Consider the following 16844-nt stretch of genomic DNA (forward strand, 5'->3'; position numbering starts at 1 on the left):
TGGATCTCAGCTTCTCCCTAATCACCCAAAAAAGAAGCATCAGGGTTTGGGGAACAATAGGATTGCCCCCAATATTCCTGCCGTTTCCCTTCAGATGCCCCAGTCTGGGTCCCAACACACTTGTAAGAGTGATATCGAGGCCGTCCCTGTCCCGGCTGTCCCAGAACTGATTCCAGCTCAGCTGATCAGAAAGCTTGGAGTTGGTTTTATCATCAAAGAGTCCATTACCCACCTCCATTCTTTTGTGCGAAATTATATTTAGTCCTGCCAAAGAAATTTCTGGATTGCTATAAATTTTCTTCGCTATCAGAACAAGATAAGGAATTGAAAAGGGGTCACGTAGAGGGCAGACATCAAAGTGGGCAAATAAAATTGTCTGAGATCACCTCTACCCTCTGAATTCCTCCGAGGAACGCTACCAATATTTGGAATATTTACCAATATTTCTGGGGTGCTAGTGTTTTCTTATAGAACCCCACTTCACAGCCTGCCAACATGGACCTGTGTCTACATCACCTTCTGAAAAATAGGGTCATGTTGGGAGTGTATTTAAGTGCAGAGGAGTTACAAATCAAAGAAAACACATGACAAAGAGCCTTAAAACTAAGTCAGTTAAAGGTCACGGTTAGGCCAAGTTGGAGCACATCTGCCTCATGGCTTCTGCGGTTTCATTTCTGAGAAGGTTGCAAGGTTCTCGGCTCTTGGGAAGAAACCACATATTTAAGGAACTGAAGCAAGTTTTGAGGGATTGACAAGGGAATTTAAGGTGAAAGCCATCTGTAGAAAGTCTTCCTAGGCTTTCCAGGAGGGCCAAGTTTCATGGACAGCTTTGGGGTCTGCTCCGGCACTTGATTCTCCCCCCTGGGAGAAAATTCTGGTGACCAAGGAGAGATGAAGATTAAAATCTCAGAATTTAAGGGAACGAGGGTGAGGAATTTATTTCCAAGAGCAGTCTAGGGGCTAGGGTCACAGGATGGGGTCCCACAGGGCAACTGTGACTAAATTGAATTGTGGCTTCAGGGAGCACGTGCCCCTGTGTGCTCGGCTCCCTGAGCTGCAAAGCTCAAGAAGCAGTAGGGTCAGGTGAGGGGAAGGGATGGAGGAGGGTGAGAGCAAGGGCAGTGAGGGACCACAGGAGCCCTGGAGAGTACCGAGGCCAGCACCAGCAAAGAGGTGGCCTGAGAGCCAAGACTTGCCTCCTCACCTCCAGCCCCAGTCATGGTAGACACAGACGCAACCTCAGAATCCTGCTGAACGCGGTGTGCCAGGAAGCCCCTATCAAAGAATTAAGTGGTAAGCTGAACTTAATTTGCGATCTCTAATTTAACCTAGCTCTTCATGAGCCAGACGGGAAGATGTGATTCAGAGCAATTAAGCAGGTTGTCCCTCAGCCACAGCCTGGCTTGGATCTAGAGCTCTCTCTTCTCTCTCACTCTCAGAGGAAGCAGGAAGCGGAAAGAGAGAAGGCATCAGGCCTGAACTGGCCACCACCCTCTTCCATCACTCTCCTCTGCATGCACCTGTCCGCCCCTCTGTACCCCTGCTGCGCTCCCAGGCTTCTTGTCACCCCTTACTCTCATAGGCTCCACTCCCTGGTCAGGCGCTTCATCTGAGGGCCGAGGGGGCTCAGTCTGATAGCTCATTGTGTTGCAGGCTTCTTCGAAGACACATCAGATTTTACCTTGCTATATCTCCTGCGTATTTCTCCCTCTACTTTTTTTTTTTTAAAGATTTTATTTATTTATTCCACAGAGATAGAGACAGCCAGCGAGAGAGGGAACACAAGCAGGGGGAGTGGGAGAGGAAGAAGCAGGCTCTTAGCGGAGGAGCCTGATGTGGGGCTCGATCCCATAACGCCGGGATCACGCCCTGAGCCGAAGGCAGACGCTTAACCGCTGTGCCACCCAGGCGCCCCTCTCCCTCTACTTCTAAATATACTAAAATTTCCTTGCGTCACCTGGGTTTCCAATCCCTCATTCGTTTGGACCTTGGGACCTGTAGAATTCCAACAGATTCCACCCTGTTTGGTCCCGCGACAACCACAGCTGTCCATTGTACTAGAAGTCAAACAAATTAGGAGGTGGTGTTCATTTTTATGAAAACATTCACGCAGTTTTAGATAATGAACACTGATGGCTCATTTCAAATAGGGTTTATTCTGTAATGGTTCCCATGACACGTAACAATTTATAGAATGTGTCCATTGCACTGATCGATGTCCACCTGTTGTGTGAAACCCTGGCTCTGAATTATGCTGGTAACACCACAGCGGTAGTAATAAGGACCATAAGTCTACTCTTCTTGTTTTTCTCCCATTCTGCACATGAAGAAACAAGCTTGGGCACATAGGTGGCTGGTCTAAGGGCACTTGGAAAATTACTGTAGAAGCAGGATAAGGACTGAGGTCCTCTGGCTCCTAGACCTTTCCCTCCGGGGAAAGGTCAGAAGCCCAGAAGGCCTGGTCTTGTTTGCTAACCCCTAGGCTTCGCTTCACATGCTTATCTCAACTCATGCCCCATCTTGATTTAATGGCTGGCCTTGCTGATTTAGCATTCTTATTCACCGCTGTATCTCCAGTACTCAGAAGAGTACCTAGGACATCATATTTACTCAATACATCTTTACTGCATACACAAATTGTCTTCAGGAAATCTCTAGAAATCGAGGTAAGAGTTAGCCACTGCAGTATCGACAACTCATAAGGTTCCATGGGACGTACCTTCGCTTTCATCATTCCTGGCCACCCCCTGAAGCGTTTGAAGCATGGAGGACCTGGGGCGGGGGACCTCAGGGAGAAAAGTTGGACAAGCAGCGATAGAGAGAGGACGACTTTGGCACGTTGATTGACGGGCTCACAGGGAGTCCTAGGAGAAGAAGCAGCCCCCAGTGTGGAGGACACAGAGGCATTTGGGGGGAAATGGTCATAAGCGAACATAGTGATTCTCAACCCAGGATGATTTTACCCCCTGGGGACACATGGCGATATTTGGAGATATTTATGGTTGACACACTGGGTGGGAGCTGCTGCTGACATCTAGTAAGTAGGTACCAGGTATGCTGCTGAACGTCCTGCGATGCGTGGGGTGGCCCCCACACAAAGAATTATCTGGCCCCAAATGTCAATAGTGCTGAAGTTGAGAAACTCTTGGAAACAACACCAAGAACTGGGATGACCAAAGAATTCATCATTCACACTGGGGCATTTGGGAGTGAAATGGACATTATTAATAAGTACGCTGGGACGGTGGATATAACCGGGAAAGAGGGGGGCAAACCAGAAAGTATTGCCGAGAATCCTTGGGTGAGGGAGAGTCTGATCTGGGCCTGCAGGACCTGGCGGCGGTGGAAGAAACTCACCCAGTCACACAGAGCATCCAAAATGGGAAGGCTCAACTTCCAGGTGTAAAAGAGGTGGAGCCAGGGAAATCGGGTCTCTGCAGAGCTGCCTCAGTGCCACCAAGGCTAGGGCATCGCTCACAAATGACTAAGAGAGAGATGGATGTCTGTTTTGCTGAAAATGTGGGGTTTTTTTTCTCCCCTTCAGGAACAGAGTTGACAGTTGTGTGGTCCATGTTCACGCGTAAACACGAAATATCTCAGCCCACATCTCCTTTCTAGGTCAGGGAGAGCCAATAGGTTTTGTGTCCTTGACAGCTCTGGTATGTTGTGTCCCCCTGGAAGGCCAGCTTGAGGAGGAGGAACGCCCTCTCTGGCCCACTGGAAAACAGTACAGTGATCGATTGGCACTGTCTGCCCCAGGTCCTACAAGGGGATGTCAAAGATAGTGGCCAACAGGCCTCACCTGTGCCATCCCCTTGTAGGGCCTCGTTCTTGATCCCCAGAGCTGGGGCTGGACGAGCATGAAGTCTGAGTCCAGTGGTCTCTAATGTAGCACTTAGGCCAGCTGTGACACTGGGGGGATAATAAAGACCCAGAAGACCACCATAGCCTCCCTCCAATACCATGACATTTTTATGGGTGAGTTAGGATTCGCCTGCAAGACAGGAAGTGCAGGAGCCCACGATGGCCTAACTAATGATTCCTTGCTGTATTTTCCCAGGGAGAGAGATGGTGGGACCCACGCTGCCCGGATACCCACCCCACATCCCCACCAGCGGACAGGGCAGCTATGCCTCTTCTGCCATCGCAGGCATGGTGGCAGGTAAGGAGAGGGGCTGCGCAGGTGGGGAGCGCTACGAACAGGAAACGTTGGCCAAAGGTAGAGCAAGAGGGGCAAGAGGCAGGGTGGGTCCCGTGCATAGACTTCCCAAAGGGCATTGAAGGACCCATCAAAGGGCACAGCTTGTAAATGCCTCCAGCCAAGATGTCACTGCAGTCCTGGCTCCTTAACGCTCCTGCGCTCAGCCTCCTTCTTCCCACACGCTCTCAGATCCCCCATGCTGAAATGGGCAGGGCTGAGACAGACCAGCGTTCAAATCCAAGCTCTGCCACTTCTTCCCCTGACCCCACGAGCCCTGATGGAGAGCGCTGCAGGGCTCCGCAGAACAGTGCAACCGCAACACCAGCCTGGCGCTGGAGGAGCCTGTGGTCCCCAGCTACTTCCCTCTGATGAATCTGCCCACCCTTTCTGTACAATCCGAGCACGCGTGGTGTCGGTGATGCTGATGAAGATGGTTGACATATCCCTTCCTTTACACCCACCCTCACTCAGCCCTGTGTGGGTGGGACCCACGTTCTAGGTACTCCAAAGGTGCTACAGGGAGATGAGCTGGGAGGATTTCTCCACCATCGTTTGGACTGTTCTGGATTCCTGTCTGCCAGTCCTTTGGGTTTCTTTATCTACCAGCGAGACCGTTGCTCAACAGTGAGCCAGGGTCTCAAGGTCTAGGCAAGTGAGGTGGACAAGGGGAGTTTCTTGGGGCAAGTCGCACTCACTCTTGTAAGAACCATAGGGGAAGGACCCAAGGGTGGATAGGGCAGAATAGAGCCCTGTCTACCGCCTCAAGAGGCCCTAGGACCTGGAGCTTCTGGAACAGGCTCTGAATGGGGGCCTCTGTGACCCCCATGCCAGCCCTGGGCCGCCACCATGGCTCTGACCCCAGAGACTTAGCACGTCCACCCAGGCCTGCTTCCCTCCCTCCCTGGCAGGGCTTATTCTTTGCCCGCCACCCACTCTGGGTGCCCTGTGCTGAGGCAGGTGGGCTGGGCTCTCCTGGGCAGGGGGGAAGGGAGAGGGGAGGGAAGCGGGGAGGCTCTGCACTCCCTGGGAGCCTGCTGAGCCGGCACTTGTTGCTGCCTGGTTACCGTGGCAATGTGCTTAATGCAGCGTTGAAAATACAGAATACTGACTCCTCTCTCCCTCCTGGCCCTGGACTCCCTCCCTCCCTCCTTTCCTCTTCTGGAGCGTGAAATGAGATTGGTCAAGATAAAAAAGGAAAAGATTCGGTTATTTTTTTAAGAGTGTGGATAATGGGGCCTCTCAATCAAAATCCCAGGCTCCAGTCGGCTCCCCCCATCCCCCTTCCAACCTCTCCACCTTCCCCTGCCGCCTGCTTAGAGGAGGAGGAGGAAACATAAAGCACAGGGCTTTTCTCTTAATTATGAATCATTCCCCGGGGCCAGGCCCAGGGCAAGGGGGTCCTGGGGCCTGGAGTATGACCTGTGAGGTAGCTGGAAGGTTTGGGCCTCTCATCAAAGGCCCCCAGGTGTTTCCAGAAAGATCTCATCCTGAGTGAGCGTTGTGGAAAAAATAAATAGCGCAAGTACAGCACCAGCTGCCAGTGAATTGCAAAAGGGGTGTGGGCCTTGCCTTGCACGGGGCATGGGCTCCCCAATAAGTTATGTGTAAATCAGTTTTCGGAAAATGCAATACTATTTAAATGCATCGTCTGGTTCCTAGGAACTTCATGGTGCAAATGAATTCTTTAGGATTTGTGTGTGTGTGTGTGTCAAATACTATTTGTCCATCTCTTACCAGTAGCCACAGTCTTCCAGTGGGCTGGATGGCGATTCCTTCCATTAAAATTAATAAGCCTTCACGGAGCACTGACTGTGTGCGAGGCACAGAACACAGGCTTAATGTAAGGCATGCCAATGACGCTCTTCAAACACTTGTGGAAGGAAGGCAAAGATCATTTATTATGCACTTCTGTGTACCAGCTCATTCATAGATTGAACTTTCTTGTTTAATCCATGCCGTAAGACTAGGAGGCTGATGTTATTCTAGTTGAATAAAGATAAGACAACAAGCTTAGCATGCGCAGGGTCTTAATGAACCATGCTGCATGGCTGAGGTGTTCAAACACAGGTCCTCTGATTTCAAATCTAGGGCTCCTTCTACTATGCCACACTGCCTCCCACCACACCCGAAATAACAACACAGACTGTAAGAAAGCGACACAAGAACAGGACCAGGACAGACTTCTCTTATCCATTCATCTTCTGTTTTGCCTTCTCATGGTTGTCGTTGTCATTGTTGTTCCTGCCCCATTAACAGAGTTGATGACCCTCATACCAGCTCTAGAGCTGAACTGGCAACTCCAGACAGATGGATCCATCCGTCCATCTACCCAGCTTTCTGTCCATGTACCTTTAAACACATTTTTCCATCCATCCATGCATCTTCGTACCCACTCATCCATCCTTCCATCATCCATCTTTCCATTCTTCTTTCCTTCCATCGATCGTTCCTTCTGTCTGTTCATCTATCCATCCTTTCTTACATCCATCCCTTCATTGATCCACCCATCCTTCTATCCATCCATCCATCCTTCCATCCATCCATATATCCTTCCATACATCCATTGCTTCATCTATCCATCTTCCCATCATCCATCCTCTGTTCTCCAGCCTTTCAACCATTCTTGCATCCTTCCATCCATTCACCACTTTTACACTTAACAAATATTGGTTGAGTATCTATGGTATAGGATGCTGGGGGATATAGCAGTGAACAGGGCAGGTCCCTCTATTCATGGAGCTTACAACCTAATAGTGGAGAAAAAAGTACAGTAAACAGGTCAACGAATGAATAAACAAGATAATTTCAGATAGTAATAAGTGCCGTGAAGATAATAAAGTAGGATGATGTCATCAAGACCCACAGGGAGAGGAGATAACTACTTTAGATTTGGTGAACAGGGGAGACCTCTCTGAGAAGGTGTTCAAAGTGGTCAGCCAAGTGATGAACTAGAGCAGACGGTCCCCAGCCTAAAAGAACAGCAAGTGCAAAGGCCCTGAGGCAGGAACTAGTTTCGCATGATCACACATAAAAAGGGGATGAGTGTATCCAAGGGCAACAAGTGAATGGGGGAAGCACTATGAAATGAGGGGATTTGGGGAGTGGTTGGGTCAAATGTTAAGACTACTCAGGCTGCTGGGAAAACAGATAGTAGATGGTCAAAAGCAGAAACACAGAGACCAATTAGGGGAGGGACAATTGGCAGTAGTTCACTCAAGACGTGATGTTGGGGACTCCTGGGTGGCTCAGTCGTTAAGCATCTGCCTTTGGCTCAGGTCATGATCTCAGGGTCCTGGGATCGAGTCCCACATCAGGCTCCCTGCTCAGAAGGGAGTCTGCTTCTCCCTCTCCCTCTGCCTCTGCTTGTGCTCTCTCTCATGCTCTCTCGCTCTCAAATAATTAAATAAAATAAAATTTAAAAAAACACATGACGGTGACGGGCTGGGGAGGTAGCAGTGAGGGAGGAGAAGAGAGACACTGAGGATATGTTAGTGGTACAGCCAACAACACTTATTGGTGATCTGGCTGTAGGGGTTCCAAAACAGAGACTACAAGGATGACTCATCGGCCATGGGCTTGGGAAAGTGCGTGACTGGGGGTGGTGGCAAGTAAATATGTGGGAGACCAGGAGAGGAAGAGGTTGAACGTGTGGCAGGTGGAGATTAAGAGTTCTACTGGCCATAAGAGGATTGAGACACCTGCAAATACCCAGTTTAATAAGTCAGTTGGTACATGATATATGTCCGAAGTCAGGGAAGAAGTCTGGCTAGGGCATAAATTTCAGCCATCGTACTGAGCTGTTATTTAATGCCAAGGGATCAGACAAGATCCCTCGAAAGAGAATGTGGATGGAAAATCACAGAAGGCTCACAAACCAAGCCTTCGGCCTTTAGAGCTCAAGCAGAGAAGAAACCAGAAAAGAGAGTGAGTGGGAGAGGACAGTGGATCTGGTAGCGAAGACCTCACAGAGCCCAAAGGCGTAGAGGGAGTGATGACCTGAATCACAGTTGGCTAGGAGGTTGGGGGGGGTGGAGGGAGTGGGCATAGAAATGACCAATGGAATGATCAGGGTGACGATCGGGGTGGAAGTCGTGGGATTTCGGGGGATCAGCACTGGCCCAACTGGGCAGGAATAAGGAGGGGAGGGCAGAGACCAGGAAGCACAGAAAGGGGCTGGTAGCCAGAGGTGGGACAGAAAAAAACAATTTGGAAAAGAGAAGCTGGCAGAGCATGTTTGCTGGCTGGAGGAAGTGGTGAATTAGGAAGGGAGCGATCGATGAAGCATCAAAAGAAAGGATAGATGGTAGGGGCCAGGACCTTGGAAAGGTGGGTGGGGTGGGATGCAGAGCAAGGAGGATGGGTTGGCCTTTTGTGGGCCCAGGGACCTTTCATCCATGCAGACGCGGGCAGGGGGACAGATCTGGGGTGGGAAGATGCTGTACCCAGATGTGTGCCACTTCCCGAGCCCTGAGCCCTTCGCCAGCTTCTGTGTGGCCGAAGCACGGAGGTCCTTGGTGAGTGTGTGCTCAGTGAGGGAGTAAGCGTGAGAGTGAGTGAAGGCACGAGTAAGTGACCAAACGGGAGGGAAGCATTGTGTGCTTTCCACCTCTCTTCCTTGTCCCTCGGAGCCAGCAGGGTTTGGCACCAGGTGGCAGGAAAGGCACGGGGGCCCTGGCTTCCCCCTGGGATTCTCTGAAACCAGGCAGTTCTGGGGTACACTAGCGGTAAATGGGGACCAGTGAGCATTGTGGGATACAAGGAAGACCCCTGGAGTAGGAACTGGGGGCCATGGTTCTCTTGCAGACTCTAATTGAACACGGAACCTGGGGTAAATGTCTTTCCCTCTCCGGGGAGCAGTTTCTTCATTTGTGATCCTCTGTTGAGCTTTATTCTAACACCTGCCTAATGGGAAAATAATAAAAGCTAGCATTTCTGGAGTGCTTTTTATATACCAAGTGTGAGGCTCACCATTTAATGGATATTATCCAATTTAATCCTCCCTAAACCCCATGAGATAGGGACAATAATTCACCCCATTTTACAGATGAGGAAATCAAGGCTCCAAAAGGTGAACGGACTGGTCCAAGGGCACACAGCGGGGAGCAGAGATTTGACTCCAGGCAGGCCAGCTCCAGAGCCAGGCAGTTTCAAGCTTCCTACCAGAGTCTGTGAGAGGGTGGGGGAGCCGCAGAGGGCACTTAGCTCCCAATAGCAGATGAGGTTTGAAAGGCAGTGTGGACATACGGGGGATGGCGGTGTTGGCAGGGACCTGGCTTTGTAGAGGGAATTGGCTCAGAAGCACATAAAGGGATTATCTGGAATTCAGAGTTAAGAGCCCTAAGGTCAAGTTCTGCTCTGCCATTTACCAACGCTGTGATTTGAGGCAAACTGCTTAATCCTGCTGCACTCCAGCTTCCTCTCCTATAAATTGGTGGTATTAATGGGTGCTTCACAGGATGCTCGCGAGGGTAAGGGGCCTAGTGTGTGGGAAAGCATTCTGCAGACTTTTAAGCTCCCTACCAAGTACCGATGGTAATGGGGTGGGCTGCTCGGGTTTGTTGCTCTTGTTTAAGGGAATCCTTATGTGATTTCTTTGGTAAATCATTCCTTCGGAGAAGCCAAGAATCCACTCACAGGTGGAGGTGATCTGATTTACTTTGTTTTGATACACGCACTGAGTTTGCTTCAAGTGGCAGACTTGGAATATGGGACGCGGATATCCTCGGAGCAAGTCCCAGGACACAGATTCCCCAAGAGGTTGATGCCCTGCAGGGCTCCTCCCTCTGCTCCTTCCCCTAATCCTCAGCACTCCCTCCCCTCCCCGCCCCCACCTCACACACCCCCATCCCTAACAATCTCAGACCTAGGGAGGCTAACAAGTCTTACACACGCTGATGCTTTCTATGGCTGTTTCTGACCCTCTCGCTCCCTTCGGCCGTCCTGGAACGGCCTTCTGTCGAAGGTCTACGCAGCAGAGAAAGTGGCTAGAACCTGGGCCCTGGAGTCACGGCATACCTTCCAAATACCACCCAACCCTTCGGCCGCGTGAGCTTCTGCAGATCTCCAAGCCTTAGCTTCCTTACCTGGAAAACGGGCTTTATAACACCCCACCTCCCTCCTGGGGTAGCTGGGATGACTGAGGGTAGGGCCTCCGGTACCTGGCGATAAAGGGCCCTGTCCAAAGTGATGTAGACTGAGGGGCCCCCAAAAGGTGGATCGAGGGGCCTCTGAGCTCACCTTGTCCCTGCCCTGGCTCTCCCTGTCTCTCCCTGCCCCCCAGGGCTCACCCAATGCCAGCCCTGCAGACCCTTCGCCCCCACCCCAAGCCTACATTGGCGTGTCCACCTCACAGGCCTCTCACCTGTGTGCCTCCAACAGGAAGTGAATACTCTGGCAGTGCCTACGGCCACACTCCCTACTCCTCCTACGGCGAGGCCTGGCGCTTCCCCAACTCCAGCTTGCTGAGTAAGTCCCCCCAGGGCCACCCAGGCCCTCTGCTGTGTGGGGCAGGGTGGGGTACAAGGCTGGGCCAAAAGTCCCCCTGAAAGGCAGCCGGGAGGCCCAGGTTAGATGGAGGGCCTGGGAAGACAGGTGTTCTTGGCAGGCAGAGCAGCTGGAGGGAAGGCAGAGCCCCTGGTTGTTCAGAGGGAGACTTCTCCACGTCATTGTCCCGCCTACTGCCTGAGGCCATGTGTTTGCGATCTGTTTTATGTAAGATTCAGGGCTCAGGCTGTGGGGGGGCAAGCATGGACTCGAGAAAAGTCTCAGAGTGGACTTCCTGCCTTCAGGGGCTCCGAGTCCAGCAGCAGTGACACTGAGGCAGGGGCGCCCCACAGGATGCCAGCTGCCCTCCCGCCCGGGAGCTCACCGTGGCACACGAGGCTGTCCCGTCCTACACGTTAACCATCTCAGCTGCGCACCGGGGCTCATTACCCCACACTAAAACCCCTACATGGGGATCTTTTGTTCACGTTCCCAATATTTGGCTTGAGATGTGAACACCCTCCAGGAGGGAAGTTCCAAGAGTGAGCTATGGGCTGCTCTTCACCCCCTCTTACCCCAGGGCCATGGGCTGGGTAGGGAAGCTTTTTAGGAAGCCAAGCCCCATAAATGGGGAACTTGAGGAATTCCACTAAGGTCTCCCTGAGTGATGACCTTGAGGGTCTCAGAGCAAACCCGAGTCCAAGAGAAGCGGTGAAGCAAGTGTGGCCCACCCCGTGGGCATCATCACAGGCCTGGCAGGACCATCCATTTCCCAAGAACCCCCTCTCCTGCCATTACCTCCTGGCATTCCAGAAATGACCAGAAGGGTGGCTCACCTGGGCTCTGTTTGCCAGATGGGTTCAACTCCAAGCCACCTTTCTGTTCAATTTCGCCAGAAAGGATGAGGGTGCTGAGCCGGACCGGGGGGGGGGGGCAGGGCTCTTCCCTGCCAAGCCCGCCTGGGCTGCCCATCCCTCGGGTGGACAGAGCCTCTCCATGGAGGCCCTCAAATGCACATTCCCCTTGGCCAGTCAGGATTCTAGCCCTTCTGGGCCCTAAGAGGAAGATCTCTGACCTCGCACTGTTTGGGCAAGGTTGGGGAAGGCCCCGGGATCCCCCAGTGTGCTTGGTTCTTCAGGGTCCCAGCAGTAACTGCTCTCAATTGCCCTCTCCCTGAAATGAGGGTGTTGAAGGTCAAAGCAATCATGGGAGGAGGGGCAAGAAGCCACAGTTCTCATTCTGGCCAGAAACCCAAAGGTGAGGCCAGAGAAGGAGGAAATAGGGCCAGAGAGGAGTTAATCTTTGATGATCAGATAGGCCAGAGGGGTAGATGATTAACTCGTGTTGTCTTCAAGGTTCGCAGATGGAGGAGAGGCTATGGTGCAATTTCCCCTTCTGACCAGCCGTGTTGTTGTTATTTTTTTTTTTAACATGTCCAGGTTCCCCATATTATTACAGTTCCACATCAAGGCCAAGTGCGCCACCCACCACCGCCACGGCCTTTGACCATCTGTAGTTGCTATGGGGACAGTGGGAGCAACTGAGCACCAGAAGGACTTGGCCAGGGACAGGCCCCAGAGAGTCACACAAAGGAAACTTTATTTATTACATGAAAAATAACCACAAGTCCAGCATTGCGGCGCACTCCCTGTGTGGTTGATTTAATGAACCGTGAAAGACAGGATGACTTTGGAGAAGTCCGAACTGTCCTCTAAGACTCCTTAATGAGGGGCAGGAGTCCCAGGGAGAGAGAACTGTCCCATTCCCAAAGAGACGCAATTGGAGGAGAAATGCGGAGAGAAGAGGGAACAGCTGAGGAGCTTGAGAGGGATGGCACACGGGCCTGCGGTGGGCTTAGGGCCACACTGAGGCCCCCGTGGCCCCACCATCGGCACACGGCTGCAGGCGCGGGCTGTGAGCACATCTTTCCGGGCCACGTACCGCCGGGCGCCAAGGCTCTCCCGCACCGCCCCACGGACAGTCACCTCCCGCCTGCCCCACAGCTGAGGCCCCAGCTGTCCCTCCACCTTGTCCCTCAGCTTGCTTGGCATTTCTGCACCTCCCTCCGGGCCCGGGCTGAGGGCTGGGGTGACTCGAAGCCTGAAGCTTCAGCTGATGGTCAGCGGGGCCTTCCCATTGCCTGCTGCGGAGAATGTGTGAGCACACCCCAGGTTCTCCTCTGGTGGATCATTCCTTCGCAGCCAGACCGGCCAATTCCAGCTGGAGACTGACATTCCCCAGCCCCCCCACCCCCTCCAGCTCCTGGGGAGTGAGCTGCAGCCCTGCCCAGGGCCGAGCAAGGCAGACTTGCTGGGGCCCTGCTTCCCTCCCCGACAGCCCCTGCCAAGCGAGGTATGCCGCCTGCAGCCCCAGCCCGCAGCAACTGAAGAGTCCCCGTGGCGACCCCCTGAAGCCAGCATGGAGGTGCCCTCTCTGGCCCCCCGCAGCCCTTGCCTCCCCAAAGCCTGACTGTAAATACTGTAAATGAAGCTCTGTTTGGGTCAAGCTTCCCTCTTCCCACCCCCAGACTTTGGCCTCTCAGTGAATTGTCTCCCTGCCATGTTGGGCTTCTCTCCTTGACGCTTCTTTTCCTTTTTTTTTTTTTAAGAGACAACCCACCATTACCACATAACTCAATAAACCATTACTCTTCGTCTCAGGCTTTGGGGTTGGCTGGGGAAGGAAGCAGCCTGGGTCTGGGCTTTCTCCAGAGAACCTCAGAGCCCAGTGGACCATGAGCTCACTTTGGGGGCGGGGGCAGGGAGTGGAAGGACCGTCTGATGCCCAGGAGCCCTGGCTTCGCATTCTCCCTCTCCCTCTGTTGCTAGATGTTTAACGCTGGGCAGCCACTTCTCCTCAGCTTTGATTTCCACTGTGCGTGAACGCCAGGATAAAACGAGCACATGGCATGGTGCTGGGCCAATCATAGACTCCCCACGAGTAGTCACTCTTGTTATTCACAGGAAGCCAGAGAAGCAGCAGGGAGGGTTGGTGAAGGTTCTGGGAGCGCTATAAACTGGAGCCCACGTAACAGCTCGTGGGAGAGGAGGAGGGGAGAAGACGTTTCCTGGGCAGCCTGGGTGCCAGGCTCAATAAGTTGCATCAATAAGTTGCATCAATAAGTTGGGGTTAGCCCCATTTTACATTTGAGGAAACTGAGGCTCAGACAAAATGAAATAACTTGCCCTAGGTGGGAAGTGGTGGGTTCAATCAAGTCCTCTTGGAAAGACTGAGCAGTGGGGAGGCCCTGGCTGTGCAGGGCCAGGAAGCACTGAGGGAGCGTGCAGGGACTTCAGACAATCCCTGTCTAAGAAATGTTGGAGGACAAGAGTCACATAAAATGGCGGCCGCAAGGGCTCTGCCCCTGCCAGGGTGCTTGGCGGGAGGGCACCCTCTCCATGTGGGGTGCGGCTGGGGCAGGGCTCTGTAGCAGGGCGCCCAGGTGCGTGCTGACAGCAGGGCAGACAACTGAGGTTGAGTCAGAGGAAGAGAGAACTCCACACCCACCAGGGACTCCAAGAGTAGGAGGGCTGAGGAGGAGACATAGGGCTCTTACCCTCCTGGTCCTTCCTAAAGAGAGGCCAGGGATGCTCACCAAGGATGGCGTGAGAGGAGAGCCATGGGACGGTCCCACGGAGAAAACCGGTCTCATCTCTTCTGAGGGGCCCTGAGTTGAGGCTCAATTTCCAATAACAGCACTTCCCTCCAGCTACAAACATGGCAGCAGGACTGAATCCCATCCTGTCTGAGGCTCCGCATCATCTCGAACCTCTGGGTCCCTGAGTGCCCTAAGACAGCCCCCACCTGGTTCTGGAGCAGCAATGAACCCTCCATCCAAGATCACTTTGAGATGCATGGTGCCCCAAGGAGCCTGCAGAACGATTTTGCATTTGCAGCCAGAAACCTCTCTGGGAACACTGGGTGCCCCTGGCAGGCCTTCTCCAAACCCCAAATGGCAAAGGGACTTGGGCCATGCTTTTGCTGGGGGTGGCCATGGTTCGGAACTCCCCTTGCTTTCTCTGAGGTGGGCTGAGCAGCCCAGGGCACTCTGCCTGAAGCAGGTGTTGGTGAGCGTGTGGTGTGGGCCAAGGGCAGCATGCCCTGGCCGGTACCTGTCCAGACAGTCGATCCATGGTCAAATCACAGTCCCCCTTTGGGGCTCAGAAAATACAGTCATCTCTATATTGGGGGGAAATGGCAGTTTGAGGTGCCCCAGCATTGGGGGCGCTATTGAGAGAAGTTGGGGCAGCACAGGCAGGATTTGGTAAAGGAGTGTGAGGAGGATGGGGGGGACATAGGGGTTGGTTTACCATGTAGCAAGGTGTCTGTGAAGGTTTGTGGGAGTAGAGTGTATGGGGAGGAGAATTTGGGATGAGGCCTGGGCCTGAGCCTTCCCAAGGCACAGAGGACCCAGCCTCATTCACCCTGCACTCCCAGGCATGGGGGGGGGGGTCCCTCAGCTTTCCAGGCAGCCCTCCCTGCTCCTGCTCCCTCATCTTCACTCATGCCCTTCAGTGACCACCCCCCCTCGCCCCTCCCAGCATGCCCAGGCCAGCCCAGGTGCCAGGAGCTCCCAGAGCTCTGAGTGGGCCAGGGAGGCCCTGCGGGTGGCCAGAAGGGCTCTGCTAGGAGACAGAGCTGCTCAAACCAGCTGGGCCACCAGGTGGAGCAGAGCTGGTCTTTCTAAGGTGGGCTGGAGCTGGTGTGATCCTCGGGCCCCCACTGCACAGCCCACAGGGGTGGGGACAGATGCCCCTGGGAGTCCTGCCTCCAAGGCCAGCTCCAGGCTAGCTCCGCCTCCCCCCCCTTCTCCAATATTCTTGCTGTGAGTTGTTACTGAAGAGAGGGTGTTTTCCATGGGGGCACGCACTCCACCCTGGCAACAAGCTCAGGCAAAAGGACTTCGTGGCCATAGTGAAGTTGAGCCCATCTCATCCTCCTGCTTCTGTCCCCAAATGCACACACCTTTTCTGGTGTGTCCCCACCTAGGTCTTCATTAGGCGATTCCTGATGACCTTGTCCTTCGGGGTGAGTGCAGGAGGAGGGGCCTAGAGACCTCAATGGCCCTAGTCTGTGGGACTGAGCTTCAGGGGCAGAGGGAAGCCGGTAGGGATTGGGGCTCCCTGCCTGGCCCCCTTTGCTCCCTACGTAACTGCCCCCCTTTGTCTTTCCTCATCTTCAGAAGGATGCCCCCCTAACCCTTCACGCAGGCTTTGTTTCTGGTTATAAAGCTCATTCGCATCGATTTTTGTCTCTGATTCTGAACATTGGCCCATTTTGCATTTGGAGAAACTGAGAGCAAAAGATTACTTGACTTCTTCAAGGTCATTCAGAGGAGCAGGGACCACAGCCCAACCCCTCATCTAAGGCCAACTCTGCATCCAAATCCAAGGCCTGGACACCTGGACGTGGCCAGACTTTGCAGAGACCTCAGGCAGCTGCAACTTTGTGAGGAGGAACAGAAGGTCCGTGACCACCTAGGGCATTGCCATGCACCCCTGACGCGGCCACAGTCCCGGATGCAAGGCCCAGATGTCAGGCTACAGGTGAAGCAGGAGCACAGCGCCGGGGTGATCCTGGTTCCCCTCTGTCCCTGGCCCTGAGTTTCTCCTCAGGCCATCCCTTGGCAGCTCTTCTCCTACCTTTAGAGTCACAAAGCTTTTCCATCCATAGGGGATCTCATCGTTCCTCTGCCCCAGCTTATGGGTCACCCTTCAGAGGGAGTGAGCCAGCTGAGTGACCATGGCGGGGATTCTCTGATTCTCGCGAAGAACCCTGTCCCTCAACCTCTCTCACCTCTTTGTCCTGAGATTTTCACTTCTTAGATTCTATTCCAGTTCCTCCTTCGCGCGGGGCGTCTGATGCAATTATTCCTTTGCGTACCCCCCTCCCCTCCCCTCGCCCCCCCCCCAATTTGGCGTCTGCAGGGGTGTGGACGTGTGAGAGAGGAGGTGAGTGCGTCCAGCGCCACAAATGCCAGGACGCTTTTCTCCTCTCTCCATCTCCTAATCTTTTGACTCCTTGTTCTTCTCATTACCTTCCTCTGTTCCTCTTGCTCTTTGGGGGCCTCGGGGACACAGGCAGGAGGTCCCGGTTCCTGTGGCAGGTGCGCGTGCCCGCTGCTGCCTGCTCGCTCCCGCAGGCACACACCCCCTCCCCC

The 16844-nt window shown here is 53.5% G+C and overlaps 1 protein-coding gene across 1 annotated transcript in view; it reads left to right on the plus strand.

Moving 5' to 3' along the window:
- LOC117802014 (paired box protein Pax-8) overlaps positions 1–15717 on the plus strand; it is a 28682-nt gene extending 12965 nt beyond the window's left edge. Inside the window, exons 6-8 of the mRNA XM_034659499.1 lie at positions 4061–4162; positions 10580–10666; positions 12124–15717. Coding sequence (XP_034515390.1) covers positions 4061–4162; positions 10580–10666; positions 12124–12200 — 266 coding nt within the window. The 3' untranslated portion in view covers positions 12201–15717. The remainder of the gene's footprint in view (positions 1–4060; positions 4163–10579; positions 10667–12123) is intronic.
- Positions 15718–16844: the final 1127 nt, after the last annotated feature.

Source organism: Ailuropoda melanoleuca, chromosome 4 (genome assembly GCF_002007445.2).
Source record: "Ailuropoda melanoleuca isolate Jingjing chromosome 4, ASM200744v2, whole genome shotgun sequence".
In the NCBI taxonomy this organism is placed as follows: domain Eukaryota; kingdom Metazoa; phylum Chordata; class Mammalia; order Carnivora; family Ursidae; genus Ailuropoda; species Ailuropoda melanoleuca.